A 22,004-nucleotide genomic window follows, 5' to 3' on the forward strand; every position below is an offset into this window, starting at 1 on the left:
TATATACTTTTTGGGAAAACACAGAGATTGAGCTCCATTTCTTATTTAATTTATTTTTGAATTTTGTTTTTGAGCATTTAATCTATCTGAATGAGAGTTCGCGTTTTGTATTTCAAAGTAATGCAATACTTGGGAAGCTCATCTGCTGTGATGGTATTTAGTTCTTCTTTCATTCTTCTGAATGTCATAAACACTGGCAAATAGGCGTCTTTTCAATCTCAGTTTCAATTTTGGAAAGAGGAAAAAAGTCTGCTGGATCCACGTCAGGAGAGCAAGAAGGGTGGCTGAGCACTGCAACCTGCTTGTGAGCCAGAAACGTGTGAACGATTGTCGCTGTGCGAGAAGCCGCATTGTCATGCAACAACAGCCAATCTGGTGGAGAGCAGTAAACAGCAAACGTTTGCAGACAGGAAAGACAGATGGGACAAGAAACAACTGTGTGAAATAGAAGTTGTGCGGGTTGTATTCTACTTTCAAACTATTTTTTTTTTAATAAATTGGGTCAAAAACGTCATCGTTAAGGGCTACATCTTCATCTGCTATGAAGTTAAGGTGTATTAAACGGGATATTAAAAGTGTACGTAGAAATTATAAAAAAAAAAAAAAAAAGAGGGCTAAAATAAATGTCATAATTAGTAGGAAAACATTAATGCGGAGATTTTATGTTTTCAACAAAGAATAAAGAATATTTTTTTATAAATTCCATGTCTTTAACATTTTTTACTCAAAGTTATTTTCATTTAAAAGGATTATCCCGTAGTTTTAAGCAACGGGGCCAAAATAAATGTAATTTATATTTTAGCATTAGCATTAGCAGAGGCATACGATGCAAGAAAGCAAGCTTATGCAGCATCAGCCAAAAAAAAAAAAAAAAAAAAACCGCTCCCATTTCACCTCTCCGTTCGTTCCAAATACCTGTCCAACTCAGCCCTAAATTTATTTAGGCAATCAACTTCAACAACAAAAGATGGAAGTCTGTTCCACCAATCAACTACCCGCTGGCTAAAGGCAAACTTTCGCACATCTATTCTACAACTGTCTTTCCTCAATTTGAATTTATGCCCCCCCCCAGGTTCTTAATCTGTGCAAGAGGAAGAATCCCACCAGCATTCAGCTTGCTCAACCCATTCAAGGCCATATACACCTCAATCAGATCACCTCGCAGGTGCCTACTCTGCAGGCGCTGCAATTTGTTGAACTTAAGCCTTTCTTCGTAAGAGCAACCCTTTGTTCCATTCACTAATCTTGTTGCCCTTCTCTGTACTCGTTCCAGCATCTCTACATCCTTCTTGAAATGAGGCCTCCAGACCTGTATACAGTACTCTAGATGTGGCCTGACCATCGCCTTGTAAAACGGGATAATCACCTCACTGTCCCTGCTAGCAAAATTCCTATATATCATTGACAAGATTCCATGACCAGCCCTAGCACCCCGTATGCACTGCTCAGCGAATTTCATATTTGACTGCAAAAGTACCCGCAGGTCTATTTTGCTTTCCACTTCCTTGAGAGTAGTACCACACAGTTGGTACGTTTCTCTTGGGTTATTGCTACCCATATGCAGTACTTTGCATTTGTCAGTGTTAAACTTCAGTTGTCACTTCACTGCCCATTTGCCCAACTTATCTAGATCCAGTTGTAGTAGCATACTGTCTATTCTGTCGTTAACAACCCTGCCAATCTTTGTATCATCTGCAAACTTGGACATTAAACCTGATATACCTTCATCAATATCATTGATAAATACACAAAACAACAATGGACCAACACCGAATCCTGGGGAACTCCACTAATAACATTTGTCCACGAAGAGCAGTGTCCATTGATTACCACCCTCTGTCTGATTACCACCAACTTACCCTTAATGCCATACGTCTCCAATTTGTAGAGCAGTCTTCCGTGTGCAACAGTATCAAAAGCTTTCCTGAAATCCAAGTACTGTATATGATATCAAAATTATTTTTAGCATTCAGTTTCTTTGTGACCACCTCATAGTATCCAATCAAATTGGTCAAACAAGACATCCCTTTAACAAACCCATGCTGTGTCTTAACTATTACTGCAGTCTTGTCTAGATGATCTTGCAATGCTTCTTTAACCAGTGACTCCATTAATTTCCCCGGACCCACAACTTAAACTAACAGGTCTATAGTTACCTGTGTCACCTTTTGAATCCCCCTTTGTGAATTGCTGATACATTTGCACACTTCCAGTCCACGGAGACCTCCCCCGGGTCCAAGGATGCTCTCATAATTATGGCTAAGGGTTTACTTACTTCCTTCGCTGCCTCCTTTAATATAACTGGATAGATTCCGACCACCCAAGGTACCTTCCATATGTTTAACTTCAACAATTTTTCCTCCACTTTGCTCTCAGTTATTACAAAATCACTTAGCGCCCTGTTATAATTTGATAAACTTCTAGTATTCCCCTCTTTGAATAACTCCTCATGTGTGAATGTAGATGGAAAGTACTCATTCAGTTTATCAGCAACCTGAGCATGATCATAAATAGTCAACCCATCTATGTTAAGTGGTCCAATCTGATTCATCCCTTTCCTTCTAGAGTTTACATAAATAAAGAACTCTTTTCTGGTTTTCTTTGCATCCTTTGCCAAGGATTTCTCGTAATCTGCCTTCGCCTGCCTAACCTCCTTTGTGACTTGATCACAGACAAGTTTATATCTGCCATAGCCTTCTGTGTCACCTGATACTTTATATGCATCCATACATTTTTCTTCTCTGCCATGAGCCTCATTAATTCATCTGACATCCATTTGGGCCTAAACCTTAAACAGTATTTCTTACTTGGAACGAAAAGCCTAGTAGCCTCCAAGATTAAGTCCCTGAAGGCTTCCCATTTAGAATTCAACTTTGGTAACGTTACCAGTTCATCCCACTGCACAGAATTTAAAAACTGTCTGAGACTCCTGTAGTCACCTTTACGAAAGCAAAAGCTCTTCCCTTTATGGTAGCCTTGATGGTAGCTACATCTTTAAGTAATTCCCACATGAATACATTGTGATCACTGTCACCCAGTGGTTCCTTTATCTGCAAATTCTTAAAGCATGAAGAATCACTGCTGATAATCAGATCAAGAGTATTACTCCCTCTGGTTGCCCTTCGAACATGTTTCTGTAGAAACAGTCATCCAATAAATCCACAAAAGTTTTGTTAGTGTGCAAGTGACCAATCAACAAGTTCCAGCCAATATCTGAAAAGTCAAAATCCCCCATTATAAGATATTCTGATTTACTGGTCTGCTCTATTTCTCTGCACAATTGCTCATTATACTCATCAGATTCATTAGCCTATAACACACACCTACTCTCATTTTTCCTTTCCCAGTGTCACACCAAACAGACTTAACATTGCATTGTCCACCAACATCAAATCGATGCACTTCCTTAGATTGATTTTATGTGTTTCTTAACTAACAGCATAACCCCTCCTCCCTTCCTGTCCTGTCTGTCCTTTCTGTACACAGTGTACTCTCAAAATTCCAATTCTTCACTGCTTACATCTGTGTGACACGACGTCTCTGTTATTTCAACAATAACTGCCTTTGATGTCTTAACTAGCTATATGCACCTGTTTTTATTCTTAGTTACCCTATGAATTTACACTATGACTCCCAGCATTCCTGGACATTCCCATTGCCTTTCTTTCCAGGCTGCTGCTCATTTTAATAGAAGCAGTGCAAGAATCACTTTTGCCTTTGCTTGAGGCCACTGTTAACCTTTAAGTCTGTGTAACCCCCAAGCTAGCAGTTTTCCGATCCACCTAACACTGACTCGATAGCATCAGCAAATATTCTTGCACCTTTACACCTTGTACCTTGCACCTTGTATCTTGCACCTTGCACCTTGCATCCTATTTAGTAACTTGCACAGATTTTATCATTCATGATAATATTTTCACTCATTGTAATTGCTCATTATACTCATCAGATTCATTGGACTCATCAGACTCATCAGATTGGGCTAAACTATTTCCGAGATTAAATAAAAAAGAAATAATTTAAAATATCTTGCAGAATATAAAACGAAGAAAGCCTCATTACGTCCAGTTTTTAAGTTCATTATGTGAATTCGCATCCCTAGACGATCCATAATATTCCCTACAACAGAAGTAAAACTTACCGGGTTATAGTTACCTACATCCGCTTTGGCACTATCTTTGTGGGTTGGGGTGACATTAACGAATTCCCGGAGTTCACTGACGCTCTCATTAACATTTTCAATGATTTGATACACTCTTGTGCATCCTTTTATTTTTAAAGACAGCTTAATAGGTGCCATCTTCCCCTGAAGCATTATCCTTCTTTAATCTCAGTATCTTTTTCTAACAAATGTTTGTCTGAGATAATTACAACTTGATACCCAGGGATTCAAGCTTACTTTCGATTGTAAATATCGATGATAAATATCACTTGTCATTTCTGCTGCTGAGCTTTCTATAGACCTTCCACTGCAACCAGTTAAAGGAGCTCTCGGATTGACTCTTTTCTTTCTTTCTTGTGTTCACTTTAGGAACAAGGGAAAACTATATTTAAATCAGAAACACTGAAATTTCTTTAATTGAATTAAACATAATCCAAAGGACAACATTATTCACTAAAACGTTCTTAAATATTTCTTTAATTAAGGCTGCAATTATTCTGGAATTTTCAGAGTTCACATCCTACACAACTTCCCGTGGACATTTCTTCCCGCGGAAGAAATTATCTATTGAAAGTCATCCCAAAAGAATAGGGTTTTAATGATTACAGCCAGAATTTTTATAGTAAATGTGGTTCTGTTTTACCAGTATTCGTCATGAAAGATTTGTCTGATACTAATAAGGGGCAGTGGAATCCCATGCTTCATCCCCCGCAGAGGGAGAATTTGAAAAGGTATGTTGAGGTTCGAAGTCTATCATCAGGCCAATGGATTGTTCCTATGAGTTTGACTACAGCTGACCTGTGTACTGCGAAAGGATAGATGTGGACTGTAAACAAAAGACCAGAGAGGATCCCACTCTGTGGCGCACAACTGCCGTCCGATAGTGTGGTTTTATTCAGAAGGATAATGTTTAATACCCTGTGAGAAAAATGGAATGATAGAAATTAGATATTGGGTGGTCGAGATATTTTTGTCAGCATAATGGATCTGTGGTCAGTTTGCCTCTTTGTTGGATGAAAAAACTCGAAATTCCGGGAGAAACAAAGGCCTTTGCACCCTCACCTAACACCAACTAACTCAGCTAAGGTGTTAGAAAGCCCATAAAAGTCCCTGGCGTCAGTAACAGAATTCGAACCCAAATCGTTTGAACGTGGTGTGGGAGGATGATAAAAATAATCACTGTACAACCTGCGTGGCCTTAAAGAAGTCAAATTTAAACTTTGAGACCAATTTTGATCGACACGGAGCTTGAATCATTTTTAAGTAGAGTGGAATGTTATTTTTCAAGCTATGAACTATCAACACTCTTGGTATCGATTAAAGAAATAACCAACAAATCCTTTTAGAAAATTGAAGTAGTAATAGTATGTTGAATAACTTTGGTATATAGTTTATTACAATTCTTTTTTATTTCACCTTATAAAGGATCATGATTAGCCATCTGTCTTTATCTATGTTCTACAATCGAAGAATATTGTACCATCCGTTACAATTCAATATCAGAACTCTTATCGCTTAAGGAATTCTCAAATTCGTGGTTGTTTTACGGCGCTATCGTTCGGTGCAATGGTTTTACGAGCCCTCTCTGGTGCAAATGCCGCTGGTAATAAAACAGCCATAAGATAAACTCTCCTTCGTAAACTGCATCGCTTTTACAGTGCATAGCTTGACGTGTGCCCTCCTGCAAACAGCGTTTTGGATCTTTACCAGCTATCGCCCCACACGTTTTACGACGAAAACGGAACCAAAAAAGAGAGAAGGGGGAAAAAAGAAGGAAAAAAAAAATGAAGAAAAACAGAATAAAAGAACTGTTTATCGATATTCAATATTTTTTGAAGTCTTGGGAGAAATATCGTCTCGGTTCGCCTCTTACAATCTACTCTCACTGCAGTCCGCATTTATTTTTTTTCTGTTCTACCTAATTTATAGAAAGCGATCAGGTTTAGGTAGCACGTGAACATTAGACCTGTGATTGTGCATTATTTTACACTTTATCAATGTCAAGTGCTCGTTAAGCGGAATTAAGGTTTCTAATTAATTAAAGGTTCAAATAGAAACTTTATTTGGGAATTCCTTTATTTATTTATTTATTTCCATGGAACCGGAAACCCACTAATATAATAAAATAAAATAAAAAATATATCGTTATGTGAACTATGTGATAAATATGGTTAAAATTAAAAATGGCGACTTTAAGTCGCCATTTTTAATTTTAATGCACAACCCACGCCCTCTATGGGTAATAAAATTTGAGGTTAAATCAGAGAGATAAAAATAGTCGTCTTGTTTAAATATTTTCAATATTTATTTATATTTAATCTCGCAAAAATGCCAAAACATTTTTGTTATTTTGGCAAGAATGCTCAATGTATGCTCAATTCTTATTTCTCCATCCAGATTTCTTATCAACAACCTCAGTTCTGATCAAAACTGTGATACATCTAATTTCTCCCAAACCCAGATTTTAAATAAAATGCACTGTTCTGATGAAGAAGTATATTGCGATTTATTTAATATGTATACAATTCCCCATACCGCAGGTTCGGAACTTCTGAGGCCTCATCGGTGGGGAAGTAGGCGCCGTGAATAACTGCCCGATAACCCAGTGACGAGAAATGTCCAGTATGTGAAATGTTTTTTTTTTTTTTATTTTAAATAAATAATATAACTTCTCCATTGGAGCAGTGCTTCTTATTTATGCACTCCAGCAAACTTAGTTCACTCAGTGCAATATATAAATCGAGGCTATGCCTCCAATTGCTTTTTACCAAAAAAATTATCTTCCCAATATTAGAGTTTGGTTTTGTACCAAACTCTAATATTGGGAAGATTTTGGGGGAACCGCCCGGAGGTAGAAGGAATAATTCATGGTGGGCAGATTTGCGATTTGTACAGAGTGAAAGACTGCTTTGAAGAAAATTAACTCCAAGAGCGAAAAGGAAAACGCAGTTTTTTAGGCGCAGAGGAAGCAATATTTATAATGTGCTTGTGCCAAGAGAGATTAGAAGTCAGGGTAATCCCCAAAAGAGATATATCATTTTGCCTAGAAATCGGAGTGCCATCAAAGATAAGCATATGAGCAGAAGAATCCTTTTTGCGATATATATAAGACAAGACTGAGTTTTAGAAGGATTGAAATCAACTAAGTTGTCTTTGCCCCACTGGAGAATTACCCGGAGATCGGCATTTAAGGAATTGGTAGCGGATTTTCGAGAAGTTGATTGAGCAGGGCAAGGTTTCTCAAACTGGAAAGTGGAATGCAATGTGCTATCATCAGCAAAACTATGGATAGGATTTTCAGTCAATGGAAGAAGGTAATTCTTCTCTATACTAGCATTTCACATGCTAGTATAGAGTCTGTATGGTGTGAGATAGTTGGAAACAAAGGTATAATGCGAGTAGGAGTAATCTACAGACCAGGTGATTGTGAAGATTATGACAAAAGCCTCTACATGCAAATGGAATGGGCAAGTAAGCGTCAATGCCTTATTATGGGTGATTTCAATTTGCCTCTAATTGATTGGAGTAAATGGGAAGGAAACTCGACATGGGGAACAAAATTTTTAAATCAACTAGACGACTGTTATTTGTATCAACATGTTAGGGAAAGTACTAGAGAAAAGATCCTAGACCTCATCATCACCCATGAATCAGATGACATAACAGGGTTGACAGTAAAGGAACCAGTAGCAGGAAGTGATCACGGAGTTCTACGGTGGATAATGACGAGAGAGGTAGCAGAAGTAAAAGGCAAAGGAATGGGTTTTAATTTCAGAAAAGGAAATTACGATTCCTTAAGGTACTACATGGCCTCTATTAACTGGGTAGATATCATGCAGAAAATGAATACATTTGAACCGTGGTACGCTTTTAAAACATTAATCACAGATGCCTTGAATGCGTATATACCATTAAAAAAATACTCCACGAGAAGGGTTCCAAGTTGGATGAATGGTGAAGTTGCCACATTACGTGAGCAGAAAAAGGTGGCATGGAAAGGTTACAGAGCAATAAAAAGTACTGAAGCCTATAACAGCTACAAGGTGATGTGTAATAGAGCCACAGAAAAGGTTCGACAGGCAAAGGCAGTTTATGAGAAATCACTAGCAAACAGAGCAAAGAGTGGGGGATAAAGAATTCTTCACATATATAAATGCCAAGAAGAGCAGGACAAACCAGATCGGACCTTTACGTAAGGGAAAGGGGATAGTAATAAATACACCAGCTGCCGTTGCAGATGAACTCAACAGTTATTTTGCATCGATATTTACAAATGAAAAGCCTTTTGTGGCAATGGGAAATTGTGGGAGCGAAGTTAAAAAATATGTAATTAATAATATTGAAATTTCGCAAGATTATTTAATGAAAAAACTTTGAAGCCTACAGACCAGTAAGGCTCCTGGAGTTGATGGAATATATCCTATAATCTTAAAGGAGGCGGCAAGCGAGTGGATTGAACCATTGAGGCTAATTATGCGAGCATCACTAGACTCTGGGGAGATTCCCTTGGATTGTAAAAGTGCAAATGTATCTCCCATACATAAGGGTGGCTCTAAAAGTGAAGTTGGAAATTATCGACCTGTCAGTCTGACTTCAGTAGTAGGGAAAATCAGGGAAGCAATGATCAAGGGTGGAATTCAGGATCATTTGGATCGAATTGAAATTCTGAAGGATACTCAGCATGGTTTTGGAAAGGGAAAATCATGTTTAACAAATCTGGTTCGCTATTTCGAAAGGGTCACTCACGAGCTGGATTTAGGGAATAATTTCGACATTGTTTATTTAGATTTCAGCAAAGCTTTTGACTCAGTCCCACATGAGCGGTTGCTTTATAAGCTGGAACAGGTTGGAATCACTGGGAAAATCCTTAGATGGATAGAAGGATGGCTTCAGGGCAGGAGGCAGAGGGTTGTGATAAATGGCTGTTCCTCAGATTGGGTTGATGTAAGAAGTGGGGTTCCCCAAGGATCAGTATTAGGGCCACTGTTGTTTTTAATTTTCATAAACGACATCGATGAAGGGATAGAGGGCGTGATGTCTAAATTTGCAGATTATGTTAAAATTGGTAAAGTAGTTAATGATCACTGTCAAGCTGAGCTTCTTCAGAGAGACCTAGATAGACTTCAGGAATGGTCAGAAAAATGGCAGCTGTGCTTTAATCCAACAAATTATAAGGTATTACACCTGGGAAACAGTAATCCCAAAATAACTTATTCACTTGGTGGAGTTCAACTAAACCCAGTACTGGAGGAAAGGGACTTGGGTGTTACGATACGGTCAGACATGAAATTCTCTGAGCATTTTAAACAGGTTGCAAGTAGAGATAGGGACGTGATAATCCCATTATATAAGGCTTTTGTTAGACCACACTTAGAATACTGTGTTCAAGTATGGAGACCGCACCTAAAGAAAGACATCGAGCTTCTTGAAAGGGTACAAGGACAGGTAACTCGCCTGGTGAGATCGGCAAAAGGGCGTCCTTATGAAGAAAGACTTCGAATATGTGGGTTGCAGAGTTTGGAAACTAGACACCTTAGAGGAGATTTGATTGAGGTGTTTAAGGCTCTGAGAGGCATCAGTAAAATGAATGAGGACGAAATTTTCAAGATTATAAATGATGTAGAACTAGGGGACATAAATTCAAGTTACGGGGGGAAATGTTTAGATTGGACTGTAGGAAGTTTTATTTTAGCCAGCGAGTTATAAATTACTGGAATAAGTTGCCTTCATGGGTGGTAGAGGCCGACAGTTTGGGGAAATTCAAAGGTCATCTGGATAGTAACTTCGGGTCAGGGACGCGCATAGGATGATACGTTTAATTTCCTTTTTTTTTATTGATTATTATTTTTTATTTTTTTTTTGTTTTTATCATTGTTTTGTTCGGATTTTTTTTTTTTTTTTTTTTTGGCTGGTGCAGCATAAGCCATAGGCTTTCTTGCACCATGCGGCCATTACTAATACTAATACTAATTAATATAAAAGAGGAAAAGAGTGGGAGAAAGAACTGAACCTTGGGGGACAGCAGCATTAATGGAGAATTTAGAAGACAGAGCCATCTACCATCACCCTCAGTGAGCGATCAGAGAGAAAACTGGATAACCAATTACAAAAAAACAGTTGGAAAACCATAAGATGGAAGCTTGTTTAGAAGACCTTTATGCCAAACACAATCAAAATTCTTTGAAATGATAAGAGCAGTTATAAATTTTCTTGTTACAAGTTTCTTGAGTTTCACAAAATGTTTCCATTGAATTTGACCATAGTTGGGTAACATAAGTCAGAATATCACGAATGGATCGACTATAACGGAATCCATACTGGAAATCATTGATCAAATGGAAAGTTTGTAGATAGCGTAAGAGTTGGCGGTTAGTTGATTTCTCCATTACTTTAGAAAGAGTAGAAGTAATAGCAATGGGACGATAATTGGAAGCGAGTGATTTTCCTACTTAAAAATGGTATTTTTAGTCTGAAACATAAATTAAGTATTTCATATATAATAATTTTTAATCAAAAAGAAAATAAATTTTATTATCGTGCATAAAAAAACAAGAAAAGATCTTTAAAATCTTGCATATAAAAAAAATAATAATAAAATAAATAAATAAATCATCGTTTTAAAATTCATAAATAGAAAGCAAACCAAGACTCGTATCTAAGTTCGTATTTGTTTTTAAGAATTCGTGCAAAAGAAGAATGGAAATTCTCTCTTTATAAGATCTATAGTAATTTGTCCTTTAAATTCTTGGAGGACGCAAAAACAATTCAAGCAGAATAGACAATACTGAGGTCTCAAATAGAACAAATTTGACTTTGCAACCAATTGGCCAGGGATTGCACCACTTTCTAAACGAAGATTTCACCAAAAAGGTTATTGGTCATTTGTTTAAAAGCTGACACTGCTAGGACAGCCTGTTTCAGGACCAACTGGGTCCTCATCTGGTAGTTTTTCTCTGGTGACAGGCCTGTCACCAGACACAAACATCTGAAAGAGACTGCCATAGCATCCTCATCTTTTAAATAAATAATCGATTAAACTTTTGATATGGCCATCTGTTAGAAAGTAGTTCAATACCAAAGCAACTCGTTACAAAGACACGTTTGTTCTGCTGTAAGAACTATATTATCAATACAATTTAAATCCTGCTGTCTGCAAAAATAGATGAGAGAACAAAGCAGTCCTGAACATCTTATAATTTCTTTGAAGCTATAACTGTTATTCAACTCGTTATGCAGCGCTTCCATTTTAGGACGGTTGAGAGCAAAGAGAGAATGGAAATGCCTAGTGTGGGTACAGCTGAAAAAAAGTATGCTTCATTAATTCTAAGGTTAATTTTTTTCATAAAGAACAGCCTGTTGACGCATGGTTGCTAACTTGGCTTTCTACTGCTTATTAATCCCATGGAACAGAAGGCTAAGGCTGTGCTGCCTATTGGTTTTCCCTCCATTATAGTCAAAAAGAGAACAGAGATCTTTGATATTACGTGCTATAAATTAAAATCAAAATGCAATGTAAGCGATAACGATTTTCTCATTATAACATTTTTTTTTTTTATTATTGGACACTGATATTCGGATAACATGTGTTGTGACTTTGTTTACTTCCATTTATGTTTAACAACCTGAATTTTTATTTACACTTTAACCACTATTACTGTCTTTTAGTCAATATAAACGTTTACAGCTGTAAATAATTTCAGTTATTAGTGCTTAATGTTAACTGAAATGTGCTTCTTCGAAACTGCCCAAAATATACCTCTCTGAAAATGGAAACATCTTAATATCCCTCAGCACTCAAATCCCGAGTATCCCGCATTTTGGAGTTCCCAGTACAAAGTTCACGATTAAACAATGAATCAAGATTGATCCACATCCACTATCAAAATAATCAAAATTAACCAAAATAAAACTGAGTTATAAGATCAATTTTACTTTAGTAATTTTATGGTGTTAAAGAATAATTATTAATTAAATATTGAATAAATTTAGAAGCACAAATGCCAAACCGAAAAAAATAATCTCTATTATAAAAAGTAACTCTTCAAATAGGCCTCTGGGGTTGGGAATATACATATTCATATTAACTGCACAATCATACACCAACCGTTATTAAAAATATAAATAGTGTTATGTTATATTGCAGTATTGTAATGTGTATATTGGCCCCGGCACATGGGTTTCCTATATACACTGGTTTTCAACTTAGGGCCTTGCGTCAATGCCATGCGTCCACATTGCACCCCATGGTCAATAGCTTTGTCCAGGTTACTAGCCAGACTGATATCTCCTCTTGTTGGACGTTCCGATTTTACCATCAGGGACAGTGGAGACTTCGTGCGATTCATAAGGGATCAGGCTATAGAAGAGGGCGAGGCCATGGTATCCTTCGATGTGATATCCTTGTTCACGTGCATTCCTATTGACCGTGGGGTGCAATGTGCACGCATGGCATTGGAGAAGGATGACACCCTAAGCAATAGGACTCCGTTAAGCGTGGAAGACATTTGTAATGGGGTGGAGCTATGTCTCTCAAACACCACCATGGTGTTTCAAAACACAATCTACAAGCAGGTTCATGGTGCAGCAATGGGTTCCGCTATTAGTGCTATCATAGCAAATTTAGCTATGAAGGAGCTCGAAGCCAGGATTTTTGATGGGTCGGTTCTTCCCGTGCGCGCATGGAAACCATACGTTTACAATTATTCGGAGGAGGAGAGAGGATGAGGTGCTTAGTTTCCTTAATAGCTTTTCCCCGTTTATTCAGTTTACCTCGGAGGTGGAAGTAGAGGGTACCCTCCCTTTCCTTGATGTGTTGGTACATAGGGAAGGCCTTAGGGTGCAAACCAGTGTATATAGGAAACCCATGTGCCCTGGCCAATATACACATTACAATACGGCACAAACCAACCATCATAAGAATAGTGTTATTAGGGCATTGTTGGATAGGGCTGGGTCCCATTGCAGCACCCCCGAGGATAGAAAAGAAGAAATTAAACGTGTCACAGCGGATCTCAGAAAATGCGACTACCCCCAGAAGATCATAGATAAATATATCCGAGCAGCGGAGCACGGACGAAGAGAAACGTTTACACCAATTGCCACCGCATACATTCCCTACTATCCGGGCCTAACTGAGCGTATAGCTCGGGTATTGCGCGATTGCCAGACACGCTGTGTGCAGCTTCCAGGGCGGAGGTTGCACATAGTTGGGTCACAGGTCAAGGACCTCATACCACGGGAATTTACAAGTGGGATCGTGTATGAGATCAGGTGCCCGGATTGTGGGGAATGTTATGTTGGTGAAACGAAACGTCGGTTCAAATATCGTCTGGGGGAGCATATGAACGCGATAAAGACCGCGGATTATGGGAAGTCTGCTGTGGCAGAACATTTTTGGAAGGAGCACCATCAAACTCCCCAGAAGAAGCTGTTATCGTCGACCGGGCACATAGATTTTGGGACCGCAAATGGCTCGAGAGCTTGCGGATTTGTTCCTCTGTGAACAATACCATTAATAGAGACAGGGGAATCCGCATTCATCCCCTCTTCGAGGCGGTGGTTCTTGGACGGGATGAGCGGTTCCGCCTGGCACGTTCCCGAGCCATTTCCGGTTCCAATGCACATGAGGAGAATGCTGCCCATGCTCCTGCAGAACCACGTACTGAGAACCGTGAGCCTGCTGATATTTAAGGATGTGCCGTACGATAAACCTCACTGTTGAAAAAGGAGGCGGATGCCTCTGAAAGCTACGGTTTTTTAGAGCTTTTATCATCCTGTGTTTTATCTACATTGTTTTATTGTAAATAATTCTTTGCAGTTTAAAATTTCATATTTTATTGTAGAGACAGTTACCTTTTTATCAGTTTTATCCGGTGGAATTTTATCATTCTATTTATTTAATTTATCTACATCATTATTTTAATATAACGTAACACTATTTATATTTTTAACAACGGTTGGTGTATGACTGTGCAGTTATTATGAATAAAAAGTAACGCTTGTAGATCGTGCTCTAAGTATATTCAATTTTATTTATTATTATAATTTTTTTTAGACTTTTTCTCGTATATCTAGGAGATATTTCGCGGTCCTCAGAAGAGTCGAGATCTCCAAAGTTTTTTCACCATTGTTCTGGTCTTCCATAGCAAACCGGAAGTTTATATTTAAATGATTCGAGACTCTTTTTGCTTTCCCTCTGTTTCTTTCAATGAAAAAGCGAAGGATATCTTGCATTAAGCTCTTCTACGTGACCAACCTACAGTTCTGTTCTTTCACTGCTTGAATGATCTTGACAGTAACAATCCGGAAAAAAACGATTGCTAACTAAAAAGAATTCCCTCAGATCCTGATGCGCATTTATCACTCTATCGGGGACCACATCCGGCGATCTTAATTGGATTAAGAGATTCTGATCGATTAACTAGGATTGTTTTATTTATTCAGCGATATTTAATGTATGGTATTTGAATTGTTTAATAAATAGAAACCTTTCAATAAGATACTGAAAGTACTAAAGGTTCAAGATATTTTTAATGCACGTTCTCTAATTCACAAAAAAAAAAAAAAAAAAAAAAAAAGAAAGAAAGAAAGAACCTCCACCGGAATGCCATACTTAAATTAGTTCATTTTTTCCCACAGCAGATGGCAGCACTGCATTTCCAGCCCTGGCCCTTAAAAATTATGGTTTTCCGAAACGGAATACGTAAAAATCAATAGTCACCACACATTCTCCGAGCTTCCTCATATGACTTGCGGTTCTCTTTAATACTATACGATAAAGTTAAAAATAGAACGTTAGATGCATGTCTCACTTAATTAAATTTGCACCGAAATCTAATAGCAGAGTATAAACTTGAAGTTTACGCCTTCAGATCAAAGTATTGCCATAAAATCTTCGTTTATTCTTACTATTATATTTAATTATTACACGACCATCATAGCGTCATAATATACAATGACATATTAACCGATTTCTTAAATCAAAAAAGCAGTAATTTGAACAGACCGTTGGCTGAATTACACATATATTACCTCTCCAGAGAATTGGAATATCAGTAATATTGAAGAAATTGAATTTTAAAACAAATCAGTAACGTGTTGAACCTCCCCGTTTGGGCTCAATACCTTATACATTTTTTTTGTTTTCTTTATGTAATGTAAAATGAAAATAAAATACAGGAAAATTTAATCAAACACAATAGTCCAGTTTGTATAACAAGTGGCTTATTAGAAGAATTATCTCAGACTTAACAAAGGTGTCTAAATAAATTAGCATTTCATTCATAAAAATTTTAAAAATTAAAATAAATTTAATCTCGTCTGAATTTCTAAAGTTTATTAAATATTGATCATTAGAAATTATTGCTTTTCTCACTATTTATGACTATTTCTCTATTTAAGATTCTATTTCTCCTTTTACGATTATATTTCTTTATGATTTCTCCATTTATGATTCTCTTTCTCTATGATTTCTCTATTTATGATTCTATTATTCTATTTCTCTATTTATGATTCTATTAGTCTATTTCTCTATTAGTCTATTTCTCTATTTAACGTCCTATTCCTTTATTTCTTTATGATTTCTCTATTTTTATCTTATTCCTCTATTTCTCTATTTAAGATTCTATTTCTCTATTTATGATTCTATTTCTCTGTGTTTTCTCTATTTAAAATTCTATTCGTCTATTTATGATTCTATTTCTCTATTCATGATTCTACTAGTCTGTTTCTCTATTTAACATCCTATTTCTTTATTTCTTTATGATTTCTCTATTTTTATCTTATTCCTCTATTTCTCCATTTAAGGTTCTATTTCTCTATTTATGATTCTGTTTCTCTATGATTTCTCTATTTATGATTCTATTTTTCTGTGATTTCTCTATTTATGATTTTATTAGTTTATTTCTGTATAATTTCTCTATTTACAATCCTATTCCTCTATTTCTCTATGATTTTTTCATGATTTCTATATTTCTCTATGATTTATCTTTCTATGATTATATTTCTCTATTTATGATTCTATTAGTATATTTCTCTATGATTTCTCTGTTTAGGATCCTATTTCTCTATTTATGATTCTATTTCTCTAAGATTTCACTATTTATGATTCTGTTTATGATTTCTCTGTTTATGATTCCATTTAAGATCTCTCTCTTAGTTATTCACTTTAATAACTTGTGTTAAGTGTTATTATGAACAGGTTAGTTTTCCGAATATTCACTTATAATTTATTGCTGTACTTATAATTTAGTGAAATGTATGGAAATTTACTTTAGCAAAAATTAATGAATATTATTGACATTTATTGTAGTAAAAATTAAGTAAAAATTCACTACAACGTAATAACTATTGCAGCGAATATTTTATTGAAAATACAAACACGCCAGGTAATATGAAATGGCAAAAAAACCTCCGTCCCCTGACAGTTGACTTCAAAACTTAACGCAGAGAAGAGTTATATTTGAGGTGTTTCAAATCTTGCAATTACCTGCGTTTGAAACAACTCCCATTTTTAATTATGAAATAGATATCACAACTGGAAATTCCGTTTACGTTTATAAAATATCATTTCCATCTTGCACCGTTTTTGGGGGATGGTTGGTCTGTCTTTTGTCTTCATCCACGTAGCTGTCCACACCCGAAGATAGGCAGACTTGCGTGCTCTACCTTCATTACAAGAGGCACTACTTCGTGCTATTAGATTATCTTAACTGAGCTATCACAATATTCGCTTAAGTTTCTTTGCTAACATCACTTCCACTTGGCATTTTCGGTAGCGAAGGCGCTGCAATCATCAGCAGTTTTGGAGCAACAAAAGCGGTATGGCAACCATTTCCTATTTGTTCTTAATCCATAACTCTGGAAAATGTTTGCCTCGCTTTTTTGTGATTGTCATCGTTTTCATATGAATGAGAAACTGAAATGAAAAATACCAAACTGATAAGGAGGATAAGGAAGAAAGATTTTCACTTGTTCCGAATCCAACAGTACTCATATAGACGAGTTTATCATTATTAGAAAGCATGTACAGTACCTCAAGCCACAACAAAGTAATAATTAACCACATATACACAACGTATAGCCATACGTACTTAAAATGTATACTTAACCACTCCACGTCTACGAAAATATAAGCTTGCTCATTAATTTTCGAAATTTAAGCATGCTGCATAAATTATGGCAACAAACATGCGATGAAGATGGGAATTAGATGCTATATTAGCCATCTGAGAAGATATAACAGGGATAAACAGACGCACGAGAGACATAATACTCGTATATCACTTTAATATACCAAGTAATTGTTATGCTGGTAACAATAATCATTTGTCACCTACTGTAAAAGCAAACCCTACATACAGGTGCATTCACTAGACGTTTGAGTTCTTGGCTAGTGAGTGTGCTCTTATCAATAGATGAAATGGTGTGACGTATACAGTTCTTGAGAAAGGCAGTCCATACAAATTATCTTTAAATATCCTTCTCTCCTCAAAAGGTCTAGTGGAGTTAGATTACAAATACAATATGCCATCTTATCACTAACACTCGGCCTACCAGCCCCCCTCTATCCTTGTATAGGCAACCAGTTTATGCAAATTTTTGGTATCAAAAGTAAAAGCCTTTTCTATTTGGAGGGGCTTTCTTATTTTTACCTGATAACGATGCCTGACCATGATAACGAAGTCCATTTCATTAAATGAGAGCACATGAAACGTGTTTTCCACTGGAGCAACCTTTTGTAGCGAGTGCTTCCATCTATACAACATAAAGGCAAACTGGAAAAGTCGACATGGGTATCCTGCTCAACTATAACTAAATTTTACATTGACTGTAGAAGATTTATTTTAAAGGAAACTGCGTGTCTGCAATATATGTTTTTCTACTTACAATTCCTTTTAACTCTGAATTTTAAGGAATTCAAACTTACTGTAATTTGCACCCTCTTTAAGACATTCTTGTACAATCAAGGGCATGGTCTGATTGTGTAAGTAGATTAGAAAAAACCTGGTTTACTACGTTTGCATCGATCTTATATTGGAGAGGAACTTGACCATGACTTGTTTCTGTATTGCACCACTCTAAATGTAAAGTGCTGCTCCTGTGGACAATCTTTAAGGTAACTCTCTAAGACAAGAAAAAATAAGCACAGTACATTTCAAAATTATAATATGTTGGAAGAATTTTATCAAGCATTGCTTGCAAAATTAAAAAAAAAAATGAATTTAAATCCTTTCGCCTTCTTCTTCCGTTTTTAAACCAAGGACCCTGATTACTTATTCTTCAGGATCCACTGCTCGGCTCGAGTACTTAACAATAGCTGGACTTTTCATATGACCTATCGGCTCCCTTTATTCGGCATCCTGGAAATAGCAGCAATAATCAAACAAACTGTTGTTGTGTTGTTATATGGTTTTAGAAGCATCAGCAGGATTGCGCCGTGTATAATTGTCTATAGAGTGCATGTGTTCTGTGGTCAATCTGATGTTTGCTGGACATAAAACCGAAGTTTCCGGGATAAAAAACCATACTCCCTTTGCCAGAAACAGACTAAATCAGCCACTTTGTGAACAAGCCCCATAAAAACTTCTTGCATCATTGAGGGGATTCGAACCCAGGTCTTTATCACCCGGTTTGGGGATGACGATGCTTATACCAACTGTGCTACCCATAAGAGTAATCAAGCAAGTTCCAGGATGCTGTTCAGAGGCGAACATCAAGCTAAACGCAGCCGACAGCTTTTAGTTTCATCTACCTCAGTGGAGCCTTCACTCTGCTCATCCTCCATCTGTAGGCCCCACCTCAAACAGAACTTTAACTGTGAATACTGCTGCTAGCATCCCAGTTCTAATCTCGAGTATGAAAAAACCTAAGAGTAAGTACAACTGTGGAAGACCCAGTGAGACACTTTTGGTTATCCCCGAATCTATAGGAACACTATTCTCATATGTGGTTTGCAGAATGGCAGTTCATTACACAACAAACTCGATACACCGATAAATATTCTATAAAGAGCAGATGCTTCTCTCTAAATCATATGATTTAATTAGCCTTTCTGAAACCTGGCTGAACCATAACCAGATTGCTGTGCTTTGTGCATCAGCTGCCACAGTTAGTACCTGTGCCATCAGGTACCAGCACTTCTCTGACTTCAGGGAGCGGCAGCGTAGTGAACTTGTCGCAATCCTGTTCAAGGATTCCGTGTTTACTTTGATAAATTCATTTTTAATTGTAACTGAGAAATTGAATCCGCGTTGTAGTCTTGAATATCTGCTCTCAGAATCTTTACTTTGCGTTCGTCTACGTCCATTCGAGCCCAGATTAGGACTCCATTGATGCCATCTACAACTGGTTCCACAATCACGTGCACAGCTCCTCAGTCAGGATTTTTTGCTGAGATTTTAACTCGTCCCAATTGTGCAAAATCTGGCTACTTCCCTTACTACCTTCTTCCACTCTATGGATATGTCGGTCTTCAATAATATGGCACCAAGAAGAAAACGATCTGTACCTAGTGTACACCCCAAATTCGTGTGATCTCCAATGGGATTCAGCTCAGCTCTTTACCTCAGACCACGAGTCAATTTTCTTCAACATAACTGTCCATGAACTGTTTTTCAAAGCATCAAGATGATTAATTCCACTCTAACTAACGACACTAAAGTACACTCCGAAAAGTTTGGATTCATGTTTCATTTGTCTTAATTTTCAAACTTTTTTTTAAATTAGAACCAACTTGTTTGCAAATTTTTATAAAAATATTTTCTATTATGTGTAAAAATGAAAAAAACCTAAATAATATTTTAGAAATTTCTAGAATATTTGAGAATATTCCAAAATGATGTACGAGGGGTGATCATTTAATTCTCTGACTGGTACAAGATCTTATCTTAATTGTCATCTTCTGAATCTTCTGTGGATTTCTCCTCAAAATACTCTCCCTTGAGCTTTATACACTTTCGCCTCCGTCGTACCCACGTATTAAATGCTTCTTGCAAGCCATTTTTCCAAAGACTGAGAAGTTCATCCGTTGTGTTTCTGCGAGCATTGCTGTTGGACGTGAAACCCTTGCCTTTCAGAGCTTTCTTCAGACATTGAAACAGGAAAAAATCATACGGGGCAATTCCGGTAAACAAGGGGGATATGGCAGAACCGCACCTATGGCAGTGATCACTGCCTGCGGAATATTAGCCGTATGGGACCTGGCATTGTCTTGTTGGAGGCATCACTTCACACCTGAAAGTTCGGTCACACGGGAATATGGCCACCGTACAAGACACTCATTAGCATACGCTTCGTTCATCTCTTTAACTGTTTCCAATGCATTTAACTCCGTCTGATCCACTGTAAAACTTCGTCTTAACCAAGCAGAACCTCACGTTCGTGTAGCGTTTTCGACTCTTCAAGCTGCCGCCCTTGGAGATTATAAAAACTTGCGGTGGACAGAAGAATACAAATATGAAATTTTTGGAGCCAAGAGTAAAGTTTATGTGAAACGATCAACCAAAAATAAAAAAGTGCCTTATCGTTTAGTACCTACAGTCAAGCGTGGTGATGGTTTCATCATGATCTGCGATTGCTTCTGTTTTTCTGGAGTGGGGGTCATCGCCAGAATGGAAGGAATGTTAAGAAAAGAAGGAAAAAAATATTCTTGAACATAGTGTGATATCCTCTGCACTTCGACTTTGTGGAAGAAATTATACATTATAATTAGACAATGACTCGAAGCACAGTTGTAAGTTGGTCAAGGACTTTCTAGCAACCAAGCAACAAGAGCGGTATTGCAAATTATGGTGTCGCCACCCCAATCGCCTGACTTAAACCCAATAGACCTTTTATGCGATCATCTAGAGCGTGGAGTCCGTGAAGTATGCCCATCTTCTCAAAATTTATGAGAAATCCTACAGATCGTTTGGAATAATGTTAGTGAAGACTATTATAAAATTCTCGTGGCGGATATTTTGATGAATAATCAGTATAGTTGTTAATAACCATTTTAGCATTTTTTGGCGTACATTTTTCAATGCTTTATAAAATAACTGAAAATGCTTTGTTTATGGTTTTCTTTTTTTTTTTGTCATAGCTAATTTAAAAAAAATATATGTTTATAATGATAACTCTTGACATACACTGATTATAAACCTTTAAGCGGGAGTGTACATGTGACCTCAGCGATGCAGATGGGCTCTTAAAGCCATTCTCTGGGGTGTTTTCCGCAGGTGTGATCTTCCACTGGTAGTTGACCTTCTCACTCATTGGCTGGTTTCCATCGCCGATTTCAGTACGAAGATCATGAAGCACAGCACAATTTTGAAGTGATTACCAACTCCAGGCGAAGCTTTCTCCATGAAGCAAAACTTCTTACAAATATTAAAGGTCTCGAGAGATCTCACAGATTAGAATAGCATTCTCATGGGCCAGAGCAGTGTTCAATCGCCTTAAATCGGCGGCTATTAAATGGCACTCAGGCAACCCTGGGTAAAGAAAGATATTGCTATCACTCGCAGGCTCCGATTTAAATAATCAACCTGATCTGAATGCGTGGTTGGATTCCATTTGTAGATTCTGCAATCAAGCCACACCAGGCACTTTTCCAGCACTACAACACCTCTTCTCCACCCATCAGCCTCGTGATGCAATCAAGATAACCAAAAAGCAGCAACCGGAGCTTGCTTAAGTTCCACTTAAGCAATTCTGAAGCAACTGTACTTGGCGATTTGGACTTTCCTACACGTAGGGAATCTGCTTAACATCTTTTGAGATAATGAAAAAATTATGTCATCTGCATAAGAAATGAAGTCCGGAGACAGGGCCAAAAAATGATCCAGCACTGACCCAAATGGGA

At 37.3% G+C, this 22,004-nt stretch overlaps 1 protein-coding gene across 1 annotated transcript; it reads left to right on the forward strand.

Moving 5' to 3' along the window:
• The first annotated feature begins 12,385 nt into the window (after positions 1–12,385).
• On the forward strand, positions 12,386–12,886 carry LOC150085232 (uncharacterized). Its single transcript, XM_090373874.1, has one exon. It carries the CDS (start codon positions 12,386–12,388, stop codon positions 12,884–12,886), a length of 501 nt encoding a protein of 166 aa, XP_090230000.1.
• The last annotated feature ends 9,118 nt before the right edge of the window (positions 12,887–22,004 follow it).

This window comes from Mastigoproctus giganteus, chromosome 5 (genome assembly GCF_048544385.1).
Source record: "Mastigoproctus giganteus isolate SK-2022 chromosome 5, ASM4854438v1, whole genome shotgun sequence".
In the NCBI taxonomy this organism is placed as follows: domain Eukaryota; kingdom Metazoa; phylum Arthropoda; class Arachnida; order Uropygi; family Thelyphonidae; genus Mastigoproctus; species Mastigoproctus giganteus.